The 19,745-nt window shown below is 48.2% G+C and overlaps 2 protein-coding genes across 3 annotated transcripts in view; both read right to left on the bottom strand.

Moving 5' to 3' along the window:
- LOC119093519 (SET and MYND domain-containing protein 4) overlaps nucleotides 1–1,898 on the bottom strand; it is a 15,626-nt gene extending 13,728 nt beyond the window's left edge. Inside the window, exon 1 of the mRNA XM_037216477.1 lies at nucleotides 1,886–1,898. Within this exon, the coding sequence (XP_037072372.1) occupies nucleotides 1,886–1,898 (13 nt within the window). The remainder of the gene's footprint in view (nucleotides 1–1,885) is intronic.
- LOC119093949 (SET and MYND domain-containing protein 4) overlaps nucleotides 1–19,745 on the bottom strand; it is a 27,669-nt gene that overhangs the window by 4,895 nt on the left and 3,029 nt on the right. For both annotated transcript variants that reach the window (XM_037216971.1, XM_037216973.1), the window contains exons 2-9: nucleotides 14,218–14,579; nucleotides 12,290–12,400; nucleotides 8,652–8,805; nucleotides 7,775–7,939; nucleotides 7,176–7,325; nucleotides 6,544–6,772; nucleotides 4,186–4,375; nucleotides 2,549–2,772 (exon numbers count right to left, since the gene is read on the bottom strand). In XM_037216971.1, the coding sequence (XP_037072866.1) occupies nucleotides 2,551–2,772; nucleotides 4,186–4,375; nucleotides 6,544–6,772; nucleotides 7,176–7,325; nucleotides 7,775–7,939; nucleotides 8,652–8,805; nucleotides 12,290–12,400; nucleotides 14,218–14,571 (1,575 nt within the window). In that variant the 5' untranslated portion in view covers nucleotides 14,572–14,579 and the 3' untranslated portion in view covers nucleotides 2,549–2,550. The remainder of the gene's footprint in view (nucleotides 1–2,548; nucleotides 2,773–4,185; nucleotides 4,376–6,543; nucleotides 6,773–7,175; nucleotides 7,326–7,774; nucleotides 7,940–8,651; nucleotides 8,806–12,289; nucleotides 12,401–14,217; nucleotides 14,580–19,745) is intronic.

Below are 19,745 nucleotides of genomic sequence, written 5' to 3'. Positions count from 1 at the left end.
AATGCTGTTGTGATGCAAATAGGTTAGACAAGATGAGATAAGGTGGGGCTTCTTTAGGTTGGACCTTGATAGGTTATTTTCATGGAAACGAGTATTGGTATTTTGCCAAAAACAGTCACAAAACATTTGTTTTTTCTGACCCTATCTTAACACGTGCACGGATAGCCGGCTAGATGCCCTTCGCTCGGGTGGGGGAAGGGGTCGATTTAACTCCTATGAGATTTCGGAAACCCGAAAGCTAGAGACACTAAATTTACAGGGTGTCTTGACCTGTACGTGAACTCACTTAAGTCAAAGTTTGAGCTTCCTAGGTCATGACCTGCAGGTAAAATAAGGTCAAACAAGATCAAATTCCAGGTTGGTCTCCAAAGTGCCCCCAGAACCTAGGCAACTGTTTCTAAGCAAAAGTTCAAAAGCCCATTTAAGACCAGTGACCTTTTTTGACCTTTTGAAGGTCATGGTGACCAAAATCCTACAAGACAGCTCTGAGTTTTGCATTTGAACAAGTGACAAGGACTACGCTTGGCAGTATGTTTATAAAACAAAATGCCGGCCCGGTTCACCTCAGGTCAATGACCTTTTCTGACCTCAGTGAAAGTCGACGGAAGATGTGTAACGCGGTTCCTGCTGTCAATAAATTTGAAATTAGCACCACAAGCTATCCCATACAGCGAGCCCTAGAGTAATAAATCAGGTTGGCTGTGATTTTGGTCTGACCTTCATACCTGATCTTAGGTCGACGTAATTTGCTCTTGTGGTGCCTAAGAAAGCATCTCAGACATGTATGGCTTCGTCAAGCACTCCGTTATTGTATCAGATTGAAGGATTCCCCAGAAATTGCCATCGCTGAAACCATGGCCTAAATTTGACCTGCCATAGGGTAGCGACCTTACAAGGTACATCTAAATTTTTGATGTCAAACGATCCGATGTTCAGTTGTCTATAGCTATGCAAAATTTGGCGCGGCTACGCCGCGTCGTTCGGAATCCATTCTGGAAAAACTCGGGGGGGGGGGGGGTCAATTTGACCCCCCACCCGAGTGCGTGTTAACAGAAGCCAGAGGTATGTCTGTGGTATATGATTTGGTGGCGTGGTGATATGCAGGAGTCAAAGGCTTTTTTGTTTGAATGTGTTATGCTTGTTGGTCTTTTTGTTGCTGTGTTTGTTGTCGAAATCGTTTGCTTTGTTTTACATTAAAGAAACCTTTGGAAGGTAAGCGCAAAGTGCAGCATCAAAAGGTTGGTGTTACATAGCTTATTACGTTCATTACACGATTCTGAAATTGATACCCTTTAATGTATTCTGTTGCACTGTAATGGCCTAAGATGTTAAAAGACGTTTTTGTCGTGTCTCTGATATCACATTCATGCTAACTTGAAATGTGTGTCCCTGTTTGCTAGAGAATCTCTCACTGACTCATAACTTCCAACTTGTGTAACTTGAATTTTTCCCTCCTGTGCAATATTTTGGCGATGAAATTTTTCACTCCCACCCTAGTCCAAAAGTGATAACAGCTCACTGCCTCTTACCCGGGTGGTTATCCCCGTATCGACACAGGGGCCCTCACTGACGCAAAAGGACCTCTTTTCGCCCCAGAGGATCCAATGACTCGTAATGAAAATCCAGTTTGGCCTAAGGGATCACTGGCTATAGTAGGGTGAAGGTCCCCCGTTGTGTGCAGACTGGGAACTGTGATCAACAGAGGTCTTCCGTTTCCTTAATTTGAACTCCCATCGTAAGCTCTCATATCTCCTTTAATTATCAACGACTCCCAACCCAACGCAACCGACGCAACATGCCCAATACATGAAACCCCGCCATTGTCCTTGTTCAGCAAATATTTCCCTGACCTACTTGGGGCCCCTTCCCGACACGAACCCCTCACCCCGGTTAGGCATTGTGGGTCCCTGACCGACACAAGGGTTCCGATACTGGTTTAGGGACCCCGAACAAGACGCAAATCGCGGGCCCCGGCGTAGTCCTTTCTTGGGAAAATGAATCCTTACGTCTCAGACCCACGCCGAGCCGACTTTTTGGTGTTGGCGATCTCTGCCCGGAGTAAAGGGCCCTATTTCCTCACGTATTGTAGGTCCCTGACCGGTCCAGAAGCCCTCAGTGACTCAGAGACACCAACCAATATAAATCGCGAGCCCCCGCCTTGAATCTCCTTGAGAAATGGGCCCTCGGGCCCAGGCCGGGCCGGCATAGAGCCAACTGTACATGACTGTTGGTGCCTGACCGGCAACGAGTCCTTCATCAACACAGGGATCCTGATCGGCGCAAAGGGCCCTCTGAATGCCACTTGAGGGCCTGGACCTGCAGGCCGGGCTCCTTAATATAACATTAGGCCCGCTTTTCGTGCCATTGGGGCCTTCAAATCGGGTCCTTAATCGTTAATCCCGAGAAGCCCAAGGGTTCTTAGAGACCTAAGGGATGGGCACGAGGCACGAACCTGTCCCCTCCCTCGCTGCCTGGACCACTGGGGATACAGCAACGCCATATTGTCAGCATAATGCGGTGGCATTTTCCCGTGAGGGCGAACACTTGCCATCATCCTCCAGGAAGCTCTCCGAAGTATCCCGTCACCCGGAGATGTTTGAGTAAGAGGACTGCCATTAGGGTGCGGTGGAAGAAGTCCTCCGGCTTCCTGAGCTCGCCCAACGTGACCAGCTGGTGGACGGCCAGGTAGCTGGAGGGGTCGAAGGTGTGTCCCTCGGTGTCGGTGCAGGGACGGACGGTCGGATCTCGCCGCTTCTCCAGCTCAGGGCGCAGCTGGGGAAGGCCAACACGTCGGTAACATAGTCGCTAATCGCATCTGGCGACCGGCTCCGGCCCCAGACACTTCGCAGCCTTCGAGACTTACAAACCTGGGAACGGAAACGGACGCAGCCGACCATGTATCAGCACGGATACTTACATCCCAACCTCAGGGATTCAACGCAACAAAAAATTGCAAGCTGGTGATATTCAGTTCATGCAATTCACCGGCGCGATTCGTAACTGACCATTAATCAGGGACCATAACGAAATATCCTGGTGGCACCTTCCTTAAGGTAAACCATTACGAAGCTTCTACATAACTAGACGCGTGCTTTTTGCACTCCTTACACAAGGCGAATCAAAACATGCGTGATATCTTCGCGATTCGTTAGAGATTAAAGACTGTTTGGCAGTATGGTTGTGAAATAATAAAATATGACTATTGCTCTGCCGAAATGGTGACATTTTCGCAAAATTCGCCGAAAACGTGAAAGTTGTTACGTTCTTGATAGCATGATTGCTTACTTTACCATAATATCGACAACACCATGGGCCCTCCGACACATACAAGATTTAACCAAAATGGTCTATCTGATCAAATTGCGCGTTCAATGCGATTTGCGATAATTTTCAATGGATATACCATTTCACCTAGAAGAGTCTTGAAATCTTGCCCGAGCTGTAACATTATCATCAGGTTATCAAGCAAACTAGTGCGGATGTTGCGTGACGCAATATGTTATTTCTTGAAACAGTCCATCCGCTAGCCGATCCGAACACTGTTTTCTTGGAGGGAGGGGAGCATGCCGCTGCCAGCCTTCATAACGTAGCAGGTCCCACAGCAAGTATGGAGCGGAATATGAGAGAAGAAATTGTTAAAAAAGGAATAGAGCGTATGCAAAATAAACCGATGCGTCTATTCCCTTTGATTTGAATTGGTTATGATGCTGCTGTTGGTTCATGTCGACAGATGGTATTTTGTTGTTGCGAAAGATCTGCGTTTATCGACCGTTGACAGAATGAAGCAACTGTATGCGGCTGTCTGGGATAAGATAGCAGCATGGGACCACAGGTGCCAGCTGGTGAACGGCCAGGCAGCTGGGGGGGGGGGGGGGGGGATCTTATGGGACCACAGGTAGTCCAAAACCCGAGGTCGAATGAATGCAACAGCTAGCTCCGGACTTGGACTGACAGAAATCACGCTGTTTCAAAACTAATCTCGATATATTTGACACTCATATCAAGTGCAGACAGGACCAAGTGACCAGCGTGTTGCTATCAACATGTTACTTCCGTTGAGCGAGTGCTTAAAACACAACGCTCAGGCCAACACTTCGCACGTGCTCGCTATGGTCGGCTCCGGGGCAGCCGTCAGCGTCGATAGGAGCGCGCCGCGGTGGCAGCCGGCGGTGCCGCCGGCCTCACCTCTCGGAAGAACTGCATGCTGTGCCTGGTTACAAGCCGCAGCGCCAGGTGGCACAGCACCGACATGCCAGAGGCCTGCAGCAGGTCCAGGATGGTGCACTCCCAGCGGTGATAGGTGGCGGCCGCGGCACACTCGGGGCTGCAGAACACGACGCCGCTGCACGCGGCGCACGGAAACGCCGCAAGCACCCTGCGGAGCAAGCGGGACCGGCTAGAGCGACAGCCCCGCCCAACTCGCGTGCCGGGTAAGCCTCTCAGTCAGTTGTCATTTGGGTGTGATAGTTATTTTACGTTGTGGTATATTTTACATAGTAACACGACTCATGATATTAATCGTAGTCTAGAAGAGGCGGGGCAGGAGAAAAGGTTTAATGATCCCTGGAAGCAAACTTCACCGCTTGAAAGATCGCTTGTCTCACATTCAGGACAGCCAACTTTGAGCTAACTTTGAGTCGAGTTAGCACAGCTACACAGGACATAACAAGTTTCAGGAACATTCACACCAATCACTCTACGATTCTTGCAAAGAGGCGCTAAATGGAACAGCTTAAATCTACTTATGTATGAAGCTTATTACATAACTTATACTTACAACTTACAAGTCCTAGGTTAAGCTCACAACAGGACGCCCATTTATCGCACCTTCTGAGCCTATCAAAGTGGTGTTTCGTCCCGCGTCGCCACGGCCCCGACTTTTGAAAGTCTCGCCAAGTTCACATGGCTAAATACTCGCCGCGCGCGAATAAATACGGATAAGAAACGCCATTGTAACTGAACGCTGTTATCGCAGCAGATTTACTCTCGCCCTATTCACGTACTACCTTCAGCTGCTGGATATTCAACAGCGGTACCGAATGTCCGCCGCGTAGAGGATCGCAAATGAAAACTTGCAAGAATTTGGTGGCAATGCTTACGGAAAGACATCTAAGGGAGACAGCCAGGTTATGGCCACCCGTAAGATCACACAGACTAGTCGAAAACTGACACATTTTTAGCACCAAAGAAGCTGAGCAAGTTTGAACGCAATTCTTATTTAAGAACATTCTTTGAAGTAAACGAAAGCGAAATCCGACGAGTGTTTGAAAATCAAGACAACCATTTTGGCCACCTGGGCCGGAGTTTCCCCCTCCACATCCAAGATGGTGTTCTGGATCCTGTTGCGTTTAGTAGTTGGCATATGAGTATAAAAACGACATTTTGCATGAACGAAAGAGATACATTTTGCAGCGATGCACGATTTGGGCGATTGCGACCAAAGCCTTGCAAAGTACGAAAAATCCTCGGTTGGATATTAGTCACCTTGAAATGGGCTTCACATCTGGGTCAATTTGACGCCCCCAGCCCGCTCAGTTTAGGCGTGGGCGGGATGCATTCGATATTAATTGAACCCACAACCTTCGTCACTTTGGGTCGGTTGCTAGCGTTGTCACGGATTTGATGGTGTTGGACAGAACGGCTGATTTGTAGACTGTACAGGCACCTGCTTGGTGCAGTTGGTTTCACGTCTCTGTTTGCTCCATTCACCGGTATCTGAAATCCGTCATGAAGAACCGGAAATCCGTCGGATCTCCTGTTTGCACACGAGTCCACGTGCGCGGCCGTGCGCGCTGATTCGTACGCCTGCCTGCGCGATTAAATATTCTTCTCCGAGTCAAATTGTGCTGACGGCGTTTCACTGCGACGCTCCTCTGGCGAGCTATAAACCACGTTCCGATGCGTGTTCCAATGGTTTATGTCAATGTGCGACCTTCGTAGTTCCTGTGCAAAGCCAGTAGGCAAGTTGGCAGCGCTGACCGCGCCCCGCCGGTCAGATCCCGTCCCAAGTAACACACAGTGATGCGGGGCTGCCGGTCTAAACGCACACCACGTCCCAGGCGGGGAACTGACGCCGGCACCGGGCTGTGACGCTGTTTGTGTGGGCCAGACGGACGGGCATGACAGATATCATACCAAAGATATCAGGGTTTGCCGGTGTAACCCGCTCTGAAAATGACCCGCGCCGTCCACTGCCATAGAATCTTTGCAGTCAGACCGACCCGGCCACGCGATTACCTCGTTTACATGGGCCGACCAAACGGGCGATTTTGCGACCATTAGATAAAAACGCCGTTTCTATTGATGTAAACGGGTTCCAGCGACGCCGTGACCGCCACACATCGTATCGTAAATTTACGATGGTGGAATTTACGATTCGCGTAAATCTCGCACAAACAGCTAAACGCAATGCTGGTCTTACCATCCATTTTTTTAAACATAAATTTGTCAAGGTCTGATGTGTTGTCAAGGTGTTGCCGAGTTAGGACCCCTTGACCCGGCGCTCCTCCCTCTGCACATGCTGTCCCACCGGCCGGCGCTGACCTCTTCAAGCAATGGAGACAGTGAGTGCTCATCTTCTCAGCCATGAGGACGGAGGCGTGCGGCTTCTCCACCACCAGCACGTCGCCGGGCTGCACGTGCTGCGCCGCCACGGCGTAGCGTCCCTCGCCGGCCGCGTGCGCCACGTCCACGGCCGCGCTGGCGCTGACGAAGTGTCCGCTCCGGGAGGGCAGCGGAGGCGGCGCCGGCTGCTCCAGCTCCGCCTGCAGCACTGTTCAGCCGGCGTCCGAAGGCGGCGCTGTTCACTCCGAGCCACGGGCCGAGACCCGCCGCCAGCCACGCCAAACAAGGCTTCAAGAGGATGTAAAATGGCACAGACGGTGCCAACGTTCTTCAGTGACGGGCAACACCAAAAGTTGATGTATGCTTAGCATTCATCTTATCGCCGTTGGACGCTGGTAATTACGAATCAACCTAGATTGGGACACGGTTCAACACAAACATCAGCAATGGTTCAACAGCATTAGGCCCCAAACGTATAGTTAGCAATACAAATGGGGAAGACTGCATGTTTCACGTTTATCAGACTTCACACATATGCATACTGTGTGCAGAAGTGACTGCATGCACGCAGCGAATATTCAGTGATAGATATATTGAACAGCATAACTCACTGATAGGCTTGCAGTCCTGCATTTTCGAGGTGGTGTCCATTTTGTTCTGCAAATCTTTCTGCCAGGCCGCCATCTTCTTTTCGTTGAGGTCGGCCACCGTAAGTGCCGTTTTTAACTCCTGCAGTGTTCCGCGACTGGCTGTGACTTCACCTGTAAATCCGTCATTGCAATCTTAACATGCAACGAAAAAAATAATGACCTCCCTCCCTTTCCTTCCTTTTCTTTTCCATTTCATTCCTTTCTCTCCCTTCTCTTACCTACCCTCCCTCTCCTTTCCTCCCCTCCCCTCTTTTCCCTCCTTTTTCCTTTGCCTCCATTGCCTTCCATGCCCTGCCCTCTCCTTCCCTTCCCTTTCCTCCCCTTTCCTCCCATATTTAGCTATTCCACTCCATTCCAACAGCTTCTCATTCTTCCCCACACCTTTTTTCCCCTACGCCATTCCTTCCCCTCCCTCCCCACACCTTCGCTTCCCTCCCACATTTTACCTTCCCTTCGCCTCCTTCCCCACACCTTCCCTTCCGTCTTCGGACCTTTCCTTTTATCCTCATTCTTTCTTCCCTTCCCTCACCTTGCTCTCCCTCTCTCTATCTGACACAGACCCAGTTTGAGTTGGCAGGTGGCACGCCGGTCCAGCAGCTTGTAGCGCAGGCGGGCCGGGTAGCCGGCAGCCAGTGCCGCTGTGATGTCGCGCAGGCAGAGCGCGTACTCGCCCATGTGCAGCAGCGCCGCCGACCGGTTGGCGAAGCCGATGCTGAGCAGGTCCCCTGTCGTGTCGCAGAAGGTCAGCACGCCGGAACAGCCGGCACACATGTCGGTGTCGCGCATCTAGTCACCAATGGTGCCTTGAGCAATGAGCAGTCGCAGCCATTCGAAGACACGGATCGTTTTTAACCACGTGCGGCAAGCTGCTGCTGCTCCGCGGTTACGTTTTTTCGTTACGCAAACCTCAAAGTACCGTACTCCCGCAGCCTGAAAAGATGAAAAGTTATGGGAAAGAAGAGAAGATTCGGCTCTTAAATGTTTTGCTGTGCTCTCAGAAACACTTAGAACTACGAAAGTACTGATGGGGAAAATCGTTAATTCACAATCCTCCTTAGACCGAAGACGTTGGACCCAGCCGGCGCGAGATGTATACTTCTGCTGCCAATCGCCACAGCACGTGTTTCGCTTGAGCAAGTCAAAGCAAACCCCAAGCTGTTTTCTTTGACGCAAAGCCCAAGCAGTCTCCAGTGGGTGGGATGAAGCCCGACCACACCACGCACCATAAACTGAACGCACGTTCTCCCCACTTGTGTCATTTGATTTCACGGCGCTGGTTACGCAGGTCAAATATGCTGCACGCGTTTCGGTTCTGCGGAACAGCTGCCAACCGACCATCCACTCCCTACCCTCCCCCTGTGACCATCCGATTCCAACCCTTTTCCCAACCATAATATCCCTCTACTCCCTCCCCCCCTTCACTATCCGCTGACTGACCTTCGTCGTCATGCCCGGGCGGCGGGGCGCGCACCACGCTCTGACTGTACTGACAGACGGCCTGGCGGTAACGCTTCTGTTGGAACAGCTGGTTGCCTGCCTGCTTTGTGTCCTCGGCCGCCTTGGCCGACTTGTTCCGACAGAAGGGCCTCACCTGCGGCGAGTGACCCAGTCACCAAACAAGGCTCCAAGACGACCTCGGCGCGTGCCGGGTCAGGTCAGCGCCACAATCAGGGCCGGACCCCGAGGTGACCCCGGACGGTCACCTGGCCCGTCATCCGTGACCAGTGATGTCAGCAGCGCGGACGTCATTAGCTGCGGACGCCGCCGGTGTGGCATGATTGTCGGTGCTATCGGCTACTACCCTTATCCTACTCCAGAAGGGAGAGTCAGGTAGCCTCAGCACATCGGTCCGTTACAGGACTGGCGATGCTGAGACAGGCTGCCCAAAGACATCGGTCTGCTACAGGACTGGCGATGCTGAGACAGGCGGCCCAAAAACATCATTCTGCTACAGCACTGGCGTTGCTGAAACAGGCAGCCCAAGGACATCGGTCCGCTACAGGACTAGAAATGCTGAGAGAGTGACCAGACCCTTTCTCAATTGCAAAGCGCATTTGCTAGGAATTACGGGACTATGTAGCAAAATGGCTAAGCCTCACCCAAAACACGCCCCTTAGATAATTTTTCGTTCAAATAAAGCCCTTTTTCTTAACACGCGCTCTGGTGGGGGTCAAATTGATCACCCCGAAGGTTTTGCCAAAATGGTTTCCAAACGGCACGGCATAGCCGCACCAAATTTTGAAAAGCTGTGAGTAATTGAACAGCGGATCGGCTGGCATAACAAAACGCAGATGTACCTTGTAAGGTCGCTGGCCTATCACAGGTCACAGTCAGACCATGGTTTCAGTGAATGCACTTTACGGAATCTGTATGCTATATATTATATATATTACACTAAATACTCCTGGGGAATCCTTCAATCTGATCCAACAACGGAGTGTTAGAGCAGGCCAGACGTCTCTGAGATACTTTATTAGACAACACAACAATTGCATGCACAAATGAAATTGACCTAAGCTCAGGTATGAAGGTCAGACCAAGGTTAAAACCAACCTATTTTCTTATTTTGGGGCTTGCTGTATAGGGTAGTTTCTAGTGCTCATTACGATTTCATCGATAACAGGAACTGCATTATTCACCTTCCAGGGACTTCTCTAGCGTCAGAGCAGGTCACTGACCAAAAATTCCCCTAGTCAACATTTTGTTTTTAGAAACATAATTCCTAGTGAAATCTTTGTCGCTTATTCAAATGCAAAACGCCAAGTACTCTTCTATGATTTTGATCACTATGACCTTCAAAAGGTCAAGCAAGGTTACTGACCTTAACTGAGCATGTGGCCTTTTGCTAAGAACAGTTATCTAGGTTCTAAGGGCCCTTTGGAGACTAACCTGAAACTTGACCTTGTTTGACCTCATTTGACATGAAGCTCATGACCTAGGAACCCCAAAATTTGACCTACGTGATTTCATGTACAGTTCAACACACCCTGTGAATTTGGCGCCTCCAGCTCTCTTAGTTCCTAAATCTTATGGGGAGGGGGGGGGGGGGTCAAAATGACCCCTACCTGAGCGAGTAGGTATCCAGCCGGTCACCCGGGCGCGTGTTAAGAGATGGTGGTATTACAAACCATGGTATTCCGGCTGAGCCGTGACCCATGCCGTGCACTGAGCCTCTTATACGCCTTTCTGAAGCACCATTTTGCAGGTGTATGGTGATGCGATCAGACAATGATGTGTGATCAATATGGGATGAGTTGCTGCAGCGCGCACAATCACCAAGAGGGCATTGGAGCTCGTAGACGGTATTGGTAGCCTAGAGAGCGGATGTGGCCCGTGCCGAGTTGTTCGTCATAATCAAGTTAGATGTATGTAATTTTTTATCGTCGTATAAAATCAGCAGTTGAACTTTGCCCCAAGGTCTAGAGGTACACCATTTTTCAAGACAATGTCTCGAATAATTTCTTTATATTTTTAGTAGGTGGACATGCTTCCTTAAGAGTGCAGTCTTCTTTACCTGACCTGGTCGTTATCAGGTGCGTTAAGTTCATATTCTCCAGCTTTTTCAAAAAGGGGATCGTGACACTCGTCGCCACGGCCCTTTTATGGACCCAAACGACTGCATTGGTCGTATTAACGCTCAGGGTCCATGGCGCAACCAGTTTTGGAATCCGAGCCCCTGCATGGGGGGTGCGGCGCGCTGACTGCTCGGCGATTACGCCCAAAGACTCTCCAGCGGCGCGAGAGAGACGTTTGTGTAGTTGCCGTCTGTAATCGAGGGTGACGTTTGTGGAGTTGCCGTCCGTAATCGAGAGGGATGTTTGTATAGTTGCCGTCTGTAATCGAAAGTGACGTTTGTGTAGTTACCGTCTGTAATCTGTGCTACTAAATCTACGGTTGTCGTTTAACACGATTTGTTTTGTTTTTTATAGCCCCTGGTGCAAAAGCGGCCAGGTCTGGCAATGTTTGACTGTGCAGTGGACACATGCGCGACTAACGCTATCGTTGTGTTTATCAAGCCACTCCCTGGCATTGTTCGAACAGTGTCCAGTGTCATCGAACTTTCGAAACACAGATGTAACAAGGGAGCTATGAGATGCATCATTGTGGACATCAGGGAACGGTTGTTATTGCTTGCAGATGGTTCAACAGTGAACTGGAGAACTGAGTATGACTTATAGTGTGAATGCGCGATTCTTGCATTGTAATGTCATGCAATATAAGGATGGGTTTGATGGCATCCTGCATAAATGCTATTTTTTATATAAAAAGTACCATCTCACGTTATGCAGTTTAATCGTTGTGATAACTGCAGTGAAAAAATGAAATGACGCATCGTTCCTTTAGAAGTGCCTCCGCATTTGGAGTGCCTCATCTTGTACGAATTTGGAAATCTTAGTGGAACATATCTAAGGTCGCTGGAAAATAAGCAGGAGATCACCACCCATCCGAGACGTTGTAGACTGCATTACGTTATGCTAGTACGACTATTCTGTCTGTCTGATGATGTCTGATAATAGATTTAACGAAGCGTTGCGAGAGAACCATATGGGTGCAATCCTATCTAGCCTTCCGAATGATGGTAGGAAAATTATCTGGAGCGTTGAAGATCATCGTAAGAGAAGTGAATAATGACTAACTTGATGTCACCTTCGCGATGACATGCATTGGAAGAAACCTGCTGGCGGCATTCATAAATGTTACTAAATGAATATATATATATATATATATATATATATATGTATATGTGATATATAGAGTTATTATATAAATATATAAATATATATATATATATGTATATATAGAATGCCTCCCTCTCTCTCTCTCTCTCTCTCTCTCTCTCTCTCTCTCTCTCTCTCTCTCTCTCTCTCTCTCTCTCTCTCTCTCTCTCTCTCTCTCTCTCTCTCTCTCTCTCCTCTGCGCTGAGGCGTGACACCACCCGTGGCAAGTGTATGGGAGGCTCCCGACATCATGTAAAACTAAACATACCATTGGTACTCCCCATCAACTCATAAGCGTTTCTGTATGGAAGGTGTCCGCTCGCAGTTACAACTGAGCGCTAACACCTGCTTACTTACCTTTATTATTGAGTGCACAGGTGGAAGATTCCAGACGAAGAAGATTCGCTCTTCGTCCGTTTTGAGTTGTTTGAACTCTTCGAACTGGCTTTCAGGTACCGACTGAATCACCTGCGAACCAATTTTTACAAACGAACAATTATGCTGAGACGCAGCTTATACTATCATTTACCTAAACTGCTCAGAAAACAATATTTTCTACCTATCAGCTGTCCATGCACCCACTCTAAACACCGCTGGCAATTATCACCGCAAGATGCACGAGTAAAAGATATCACGTCTTCGATATAGCCAGCCGGTAATTGGCTTCGACAGAGTCATCTACTGCTCTCGAAGCACGAGTGTGCGGGATAGACAGTGCTGGCAAATGGGTCTAACAATAATGAAACAATGAAAGCACAGTGATTTCTGCGTTGCTGAACAGTGACATGGACTGCATCTGAATTTCGCGGAGCTTCGCGAAAGCCAATGGTAACAAGATTATAGAAGTTTCACGCAACTATACTTTTCGTCAGCCGTCAGCACTGTATATGTGTAACTGCATTTGTATTGGTTCTTTCACGCATGCCGCACTCCTCACAAAACGCAAAAAAAAGTTTTTATAACAGGGAAGCCTCCACTCATCACCACGGAATTACTGGTCATCAGCAACTTCTGACTAAACATTGAACAGCTGCCATGTGACTGTTGACGTAATGCTGCTAGTCTGTATGTTGTGAGCAAATCTTGGACAAAGTTCAGAGTAAGTATCGCCTTATTCTTGAAGCCTTCACGGCCAGCTCCTGTGATATGTACGGGGTGCAAGGGACTAAAAACCAAGTATGGCGTACCGAAGTGGCATGATATCTGGGCAGCAGATTATTACTTTCAAGCAAGCTTCGCTAGTGGTTAGGGCTGTTCCCTTGCCTCTTACCGAGCCGTCTTTTACCTTGGTTGTTGCACGCACCGTCACGTCACGTTCTGCATAACATTGCAATCAAAATCCATGCCGTTCTAAACTTTTGCCTGGCCATACTGAACAGCTGGTTATAACGTCCAGCCCGTTTAATTTTCTCCCTTTTTGGCAAATCGCATCTGGAAGTGTCTATGTCCACAACATCTGCAGAGGGTTCGGAAGCGAACACTCCTTGTCAATGTCCACAACATCTGCAGAGGGTTCGGAAGCGAATGCTCCTTGTCAATGTCCACAACATCTGTAGAGGGTTCGGAAGCGAACACTCCTTGTCAATGTCCACAACATCTGCAGAGGGTTCGGAAGCGAATACCCCTTGTCAATGTCCACAACATCTGCAGAGGGTTCGGAAGCGAATACTTTTAGTCAATGTCCACAACATCTGCAGAGGGCTCGGAAGCGAACGCTGATTGTCGATGTCCACAACATCTGCAGAGGGTTCGGAGGCGAATAATTCTGGTCGATGTCCACAACATCTGCAGAGGGTTCGGAAGCGATAAATGCTTGTCAGTGTCCACTCTGGACTCTGGACGGGGCCAGACTAGCAAGAGATTTCACAGGCTGGGCAAATTCATGAGTAACCACATGAAATGGGCAATGTGTTGGGTTGAATACATATTTTGTGGAATTACGGATATAGACACGGACATAGGTAAGACGGTTACAAAGTTGCGAGTGTACAATTCCCGAAATGCTACATAATGTTACTGCTTGCTCTTTCGCAGCGCTCGTTAGTTCCACTTACAAACATTTCATCTGTCAACGCAAAAAGATCGGTCTGGGTGAATAGTTTTCTGAAGGTTTTCGACGATTTAGAAGTAAGGTGCTGGAAAAAATGCAAACGGTTGCGCAAACGAGTGGGGACAGGAGATTAGGAGTATGTAGTGGTTGGATATGGGCACATCTTTGTGAGTAACGAGCGGATTGGGTTTGACAAATCTGTCCGTTCAAGACGTCTGCAGACTTCCAGCTGTACCTGGGAGTCGAACGTCATGAAGTAGCCGTCCTTCTTGGTTTGGAGCGTGGCGTCGCTGCAGAGCCGCTTGTAGCCGGCGTCTATGACGGCCATCTTGCGAGCCTCGTCCTCTGAGGCGGCCGGCTGCTGACCCGAGGTCACGGCCGTCGAATCCGCGTCCTCTGAGGCGGCCGGTTGCTGACCCGAGGTCACAGACGTCGAGCCTGCGCCCACTCCCCCCACCGGTGCACCGGCAGCGTCCGTGCTGAAGGATACTGCTTTACCGCCGGCTTCGCTGACTGCCACAGCGTCTTCCTTTTGGCCATTGGTAGCCATTTTTGCGTCCTGGGTACTTGTGTCGCTGTCTAAAGCCATCTAGAAGCCTGAAATGAGTATTGTCAGGAAAATAACTGGAGAGGGGTGGATTATCTTTTCCCAGTTGCCAGCTTGCAGGTAGCCTTCCTCACGAAGAGTTGTGTCAAACCGTTTGCATTTTGCTATTTGTAATTTAGAGTTTACCATGTAACGATTACAATTGTTTCATAGCGCGTGTTGTACGATTGAAGTTGTAAAGCTCGATGCCGTGTGTAATTCGGGGTGCGGCTAAAGTCTTTCGATTTTCTCTGGACTCAAGAAAATTTTAATGACTGTGAAAATATCAAAACGGGTGATACTAATGGGAATATTTGACAATAGGTCACATCTGGCACACTATTGACGTTTTTCCAGCGATACTTTGGCGCGGCTTGGCGTAAATAGCGCGCTAGCGTACTTGCTGAGAATGTGCGTGTGTGTGGAGCCTTCGCGTTTTTATCATAGCCAAGCTGATGACACGTTCACAAATAACGACTAACAAGTTAGCCAGGTAGGCATAAACTATTCTTTAATTGAAACAGCGAGCTATTTGAATTGTCAGGAGATGTCTGAACTGGCACCATGGGCAAAAATATCTAACAGACCCTGCCGGAACTGTGCTTTGATTGTTCGGTTTGCTTTATCAAATGGTCTGGGTCAATGTCACAGTGACAGTGACTTTGTGGGAAAGAGATGGGAACAAGAGTTTTCTAATTGAGTAACTACGGGTGGGATGGAGTGGGGACCTGCAATTTTCACCTGTCATTTTGTATACACCAAGTCATGCATGGATTCATGGATGCTCGGGGTCAATTTAAGCTCCTTGAGATCTCGGGAACTGAGAAAGCTAGACACACCAAATTTACAGTGTGTCTTGACCTGTACAATAACACACTTGGGCGAAAGTTTGAGCTTCCTAGGTCATGGCCTTCAGGTCAAATAAGGTCAAACAAGGTCAATTACCGTGTTGATTTCTCAAGTGCCCCCAGAACCTAGGCAACCGTTTCTAAACAAAAGGTCTCAAGCCTCTTTTAGGTCAGTGACATTGTTTGACCTTTTGAAGGTCATAGTGACCAAAATCATACAAGACTGCTCTGAGTTTTGCATTTGAATAACCGACAAAGATTACGCTAGGCAGTATGTTCCTAAAACAAAATGTCGACCCAGGTCATATCAGGTCAAAACCTGTTCTGACCCCTAAGAGGTCAATGGAATATGCATAGTGTGGTTCCTGCTGTCAATAAATTCGGAATGAGCACCACAAACTATACTGTACAGCAAGCCCTAGAGAAATAAATCAGGTTGGTTTTGACCTTGGTCTGACCTTCATACATGACCTTAGGCCAATGTAATTTGCTTATTCAATATTTGTGGTGTCTAAAAAAGCATCTGAGATGTATGGCTTCGTCAAACACTCCGTTATTGCATCAGATTGGGCGATTCCCTAGAAACTGCCTTCGCTGAAACTATGGCCTGATTTTGACCTGCCATAGGTCAGTGAACTTACAAGGTATATCAGAATTTCTTATGTGAAACAATTTGCTATTCGATTGTCTATAGCTATGCAAAATTTGGCGCGGCTACGTCGCGCCGTTCGGAAACCATTCTGGAAAAACCTTCGCGGCCGGGGGTCAATTTGATCTCCACCCGAGCGCGTGTTAAATTTGTCCTACAATGTGTTAGATATTTAGTAATATATATATATATATATATATATATATATATATATATATATATATATATACAATTACTGTAATATTTCCCTAATTTCATAATGCCTTGCTAACCCATAGCCCGTGCATAGCCAAGCCCGTGCAGGGTTCTTCTCTCCGGTACACAAAGCGCCAGCCCGGCTTTCTGTAAGAAATACGTCAGTGGAAGAAAAAAAAACGCCAGGAGGAGGAAAAAGGCAAATTTGCCGTCGCGTCTTCTTTTTTATAAACATTGGGGAGAGTGCCGCCTTTTCCATGCTGTACCTTTTAAGCAGACAGCGGCGTTCACTTTTTATAGCATTGACTAATGGCCTAGAACTCAGGAAAAATGCCCCATGGGCGACGAGTGCCGCACAACCCGAAAGTATTCACGCTGGCGTTCGCGACAAGCATTCAGCAGCGAAATGTTACCCACAGCCAATCACCTTCCGCGGATGTTATCATATGTGCTGCATTATAGCTCTTGCGAATGTGTCAGTAACTATGCTGTTTTGACCACAATCAGAAAACAGCCTGTAATGCAACGGCAATCGTATGATGTCTCTGTGGCGACATCAATGTCAAGGTGACTTTGAAGTAGTCTCCCAATAAATTTTTCGCACTTTTGCGGGCGTACAACTCGGGAACCAGAGGGTTTTGCGTCTTAAAAAGGGCATGGCCGTGAACTGCAACAAAAGGCCCTCAGGATGGCTACTTCAGATCAAGACCCCATGTGGGAGTGGAACCTTCCCTTTTTTGTTAAAAATGCCACGCTTTATCCTCTACAAAAACGCTGAGGAAGACATTCAGTGGGTGGCAATCTTCCGCAGCATATTTTGTTGACACAAACACTTAATTTAGCGAACTCATTTTCGTCCGCAGTCTCTGAGTGACATGCTCCAGGCAACCACCCGTGTCGCATGACAACACCTGTAGCGATGTAAACTCTTCAGGTAATCCCCATAAACCCACTCCTAAGCTCTTACGAGTCCTAGGACGGCGTGTTCTTATCTTGAAACTGCTTAAAAACAGCCAGTGCGGTCTGGGCTATCATGTTCTTCCGCTGTACGGGGAGCAAAGCCCTCTCGAGGTCTATACTCTTTCTCATAAAGATCGATCAAAACGTTTGCGTTTTGTTACTTGTAATTTAGAGTTTACGAAGCGCACATTACAACTGTTTCATAAAACCAGCGCACGTTGTACAACCGAAGCTTTAAAACTCGACGCCGAGTGTAATTTGTCGCCGCCAATCACCGGTCTTGCAAAGTACATATAAGAAGTACGTCCGAGCGGCCTTTTAGCACACATTACGCCCAACGTTGACGTGACGTCACTGGAGTCATGACACAAAGAAAGTAGCGCGCAGCCCCGCACGATGCATATTACGATCTGGGTATTTGCGTTTCCCTTGGTTACTGCTGCGTTGCATGCCAAATGTGCTGGAAAAAGCTACCCTTTCTTTCTTCCGCTCCTAAAAATACGTCACTTTATCAAATTTGGTGCAAATTCAGTAAATATAACCTAACTGACATCGCCCACCCTGAGCGGGACGTTGGTGTCAATGCAATCAGTCAGGCTCACGCAGTCGGGCTCACCGTTCTCGCTGTCCCCGCTTGTGCCGGTGCCGGTTTACGTGTCACCGATATGCACGTGCCCAGGGTCGCACCCAGAATCTTGGGCAACTCATTAATGAACGACGCCACTCGGTGTGCAAAGGACCGTCGTCCAGCCGCTGCACGCACCGCAAGGGAGGGGGGGGGGGCGCAGGTTATGGTCCATGCAGGGGGGGGGGGTTCGGTCACTGGTCCGCACCTCAAGCGTATGTTTGAGGCAAGCAGGCAAGACCCTCAAGGTTCACCTCGCTCATGGACTTCGTGCGCAGCGATAACAGTTTGTATGTCACATATCTGGCAAGGAGTGGCAAAGTGCGGGTCATTCCGCGCACGAGACACGTGGTCACGCTTTTATAGGCTAGTGACTACTCTGGTAGCGAAGCTAATTACTTTAAGCAGGCTGACCTCGTTAACAGCTGATCCCTGTTCATAAACCGAAATGCAGTATCTCACGCGCGAGATGACCAGACCCTGCCCTATGGTCAGCAGCACTCGTGGGAGGAAAGGCCTCGAGTGGCGGATACCGATGAAGACGCCGATGCAGCTTTTTACTACAGCACTGACATGTGCGTCCCAGCTCAAGTGGCGGCCAAATAGCAAACCTAAGTTTTTTTAGGGGCAGGCTTTCGCAGCATTTTTTTAAATAATAAAAAATAGTTTATTGCGATAGCCAGCAAAATTTACGTTGGGAGCTGTTATGTTTTGTCATCACATCCTAATTCTTCAATTCAGGCTTACACCGCTCAAGTATTTGGATCCATAGGGCAAAGCTTACAAGCGTTAATAAAAAATATAAAAAAAATATGAAGACGAAACGCTTCGGCACCTCAGGAAAAACAATGGGCTTCCCAACGTCTATCTTTAATTTTGTGCATTTCAGATTTGGCCCCAAAGTAGTCTTTGCTGAATTATGCAAACGGGAAAATAGTTGCGCACGACAAAATTCAATACATAGGATGGAAATGAATAGCCAGCTTATGAAGGGTGATCTGACGCGACAGTCGGCAATGCGTAAGACGGTAGCCACTACAAAGCCTTCAAAAGAGAAATGGAAAATTGTATTGGAATTTGCAAGTTGCTAAAATACATAACTTAGCTTGTGAGCTTTCACGCGGTCAAGGTACGGCCTAACCTCGTAACGATTCTGTTGGCCCCCTTCTATGATGCATTGGCATACATACCTTAAACTACAACAATAACGCAACAATAAGGAGGCGCTGGATGCGATTCGCAATCCATTTATCTGCTGAACCTTAATCAATTTTTATTTCAGTTTTGGAAAGCCATGAACTTAAAACTGCAATCCAGCTATTACGTGCGCTTCATATGTAGCAAAGCCAACACCAATGAGGAAATGATAGTGTTTATCTTTCAGCACAGCTATAAGGTTTTATCAATTATGTGTTCCAGAGCGCCTCAACTGATGAGGTCTTTTCGCTGAACGCATACACTATGTTCGGGAGTGCACTTACGGCATCATGAGAATAGAAAACAAGGTAAAGCAAGCAATGACAGCGCGGAGCGGGGAGAACGGGGACAATATTCAAGGGAATGTTCCACATTTGAAGATATTAAGATGAGCATCAAATATGACGGGAAAAGCTTACTTGTAACTACTGGTAAGCTTTCAAGGTTCAAAAACGAACCACAGTAGCAAAATTTCAACGTTTGTAAAGATGTGCCCCATTGCGTCATTGTTTGATGACGTCATATAATCGTATTATGACGACAGCAATGCCTGACAGCACCTGGTAGCCAGACCTAAAAAATGCCTCCGAACGCACGAAAGCTGACGCCAACCGGCCATTCTCGTCGCGGGCGCTGCGTTGGGTGGCGGATTAATGAATGGCTTGTTTGTGGATTTTTTGTCTTGGTACTGGCCGTATTAGAA

Source organism: Pollicipes pollicipes, unplaced genomic scaffold (genome assembly GCF_011947565.3).
Source record: "Pollicipes pollicipes isolate AB1234 unplaced genomic scaffold, Ppol_2.1 Scaffold_4002;HRSCAF=4701_pilon_pilon_pilon, whole genome shotgun sequence".
Lineage (NCBI taxonomy): Eukaryota > Metazoa > Arthropoda > Thecostraca > Pollicipedomorpha > Pollicipedidae > Pollicipes > Pollicipes pollicipes.
This window is presented reverse-complemented; position numbering and strand designations above follow the sequence as displayed.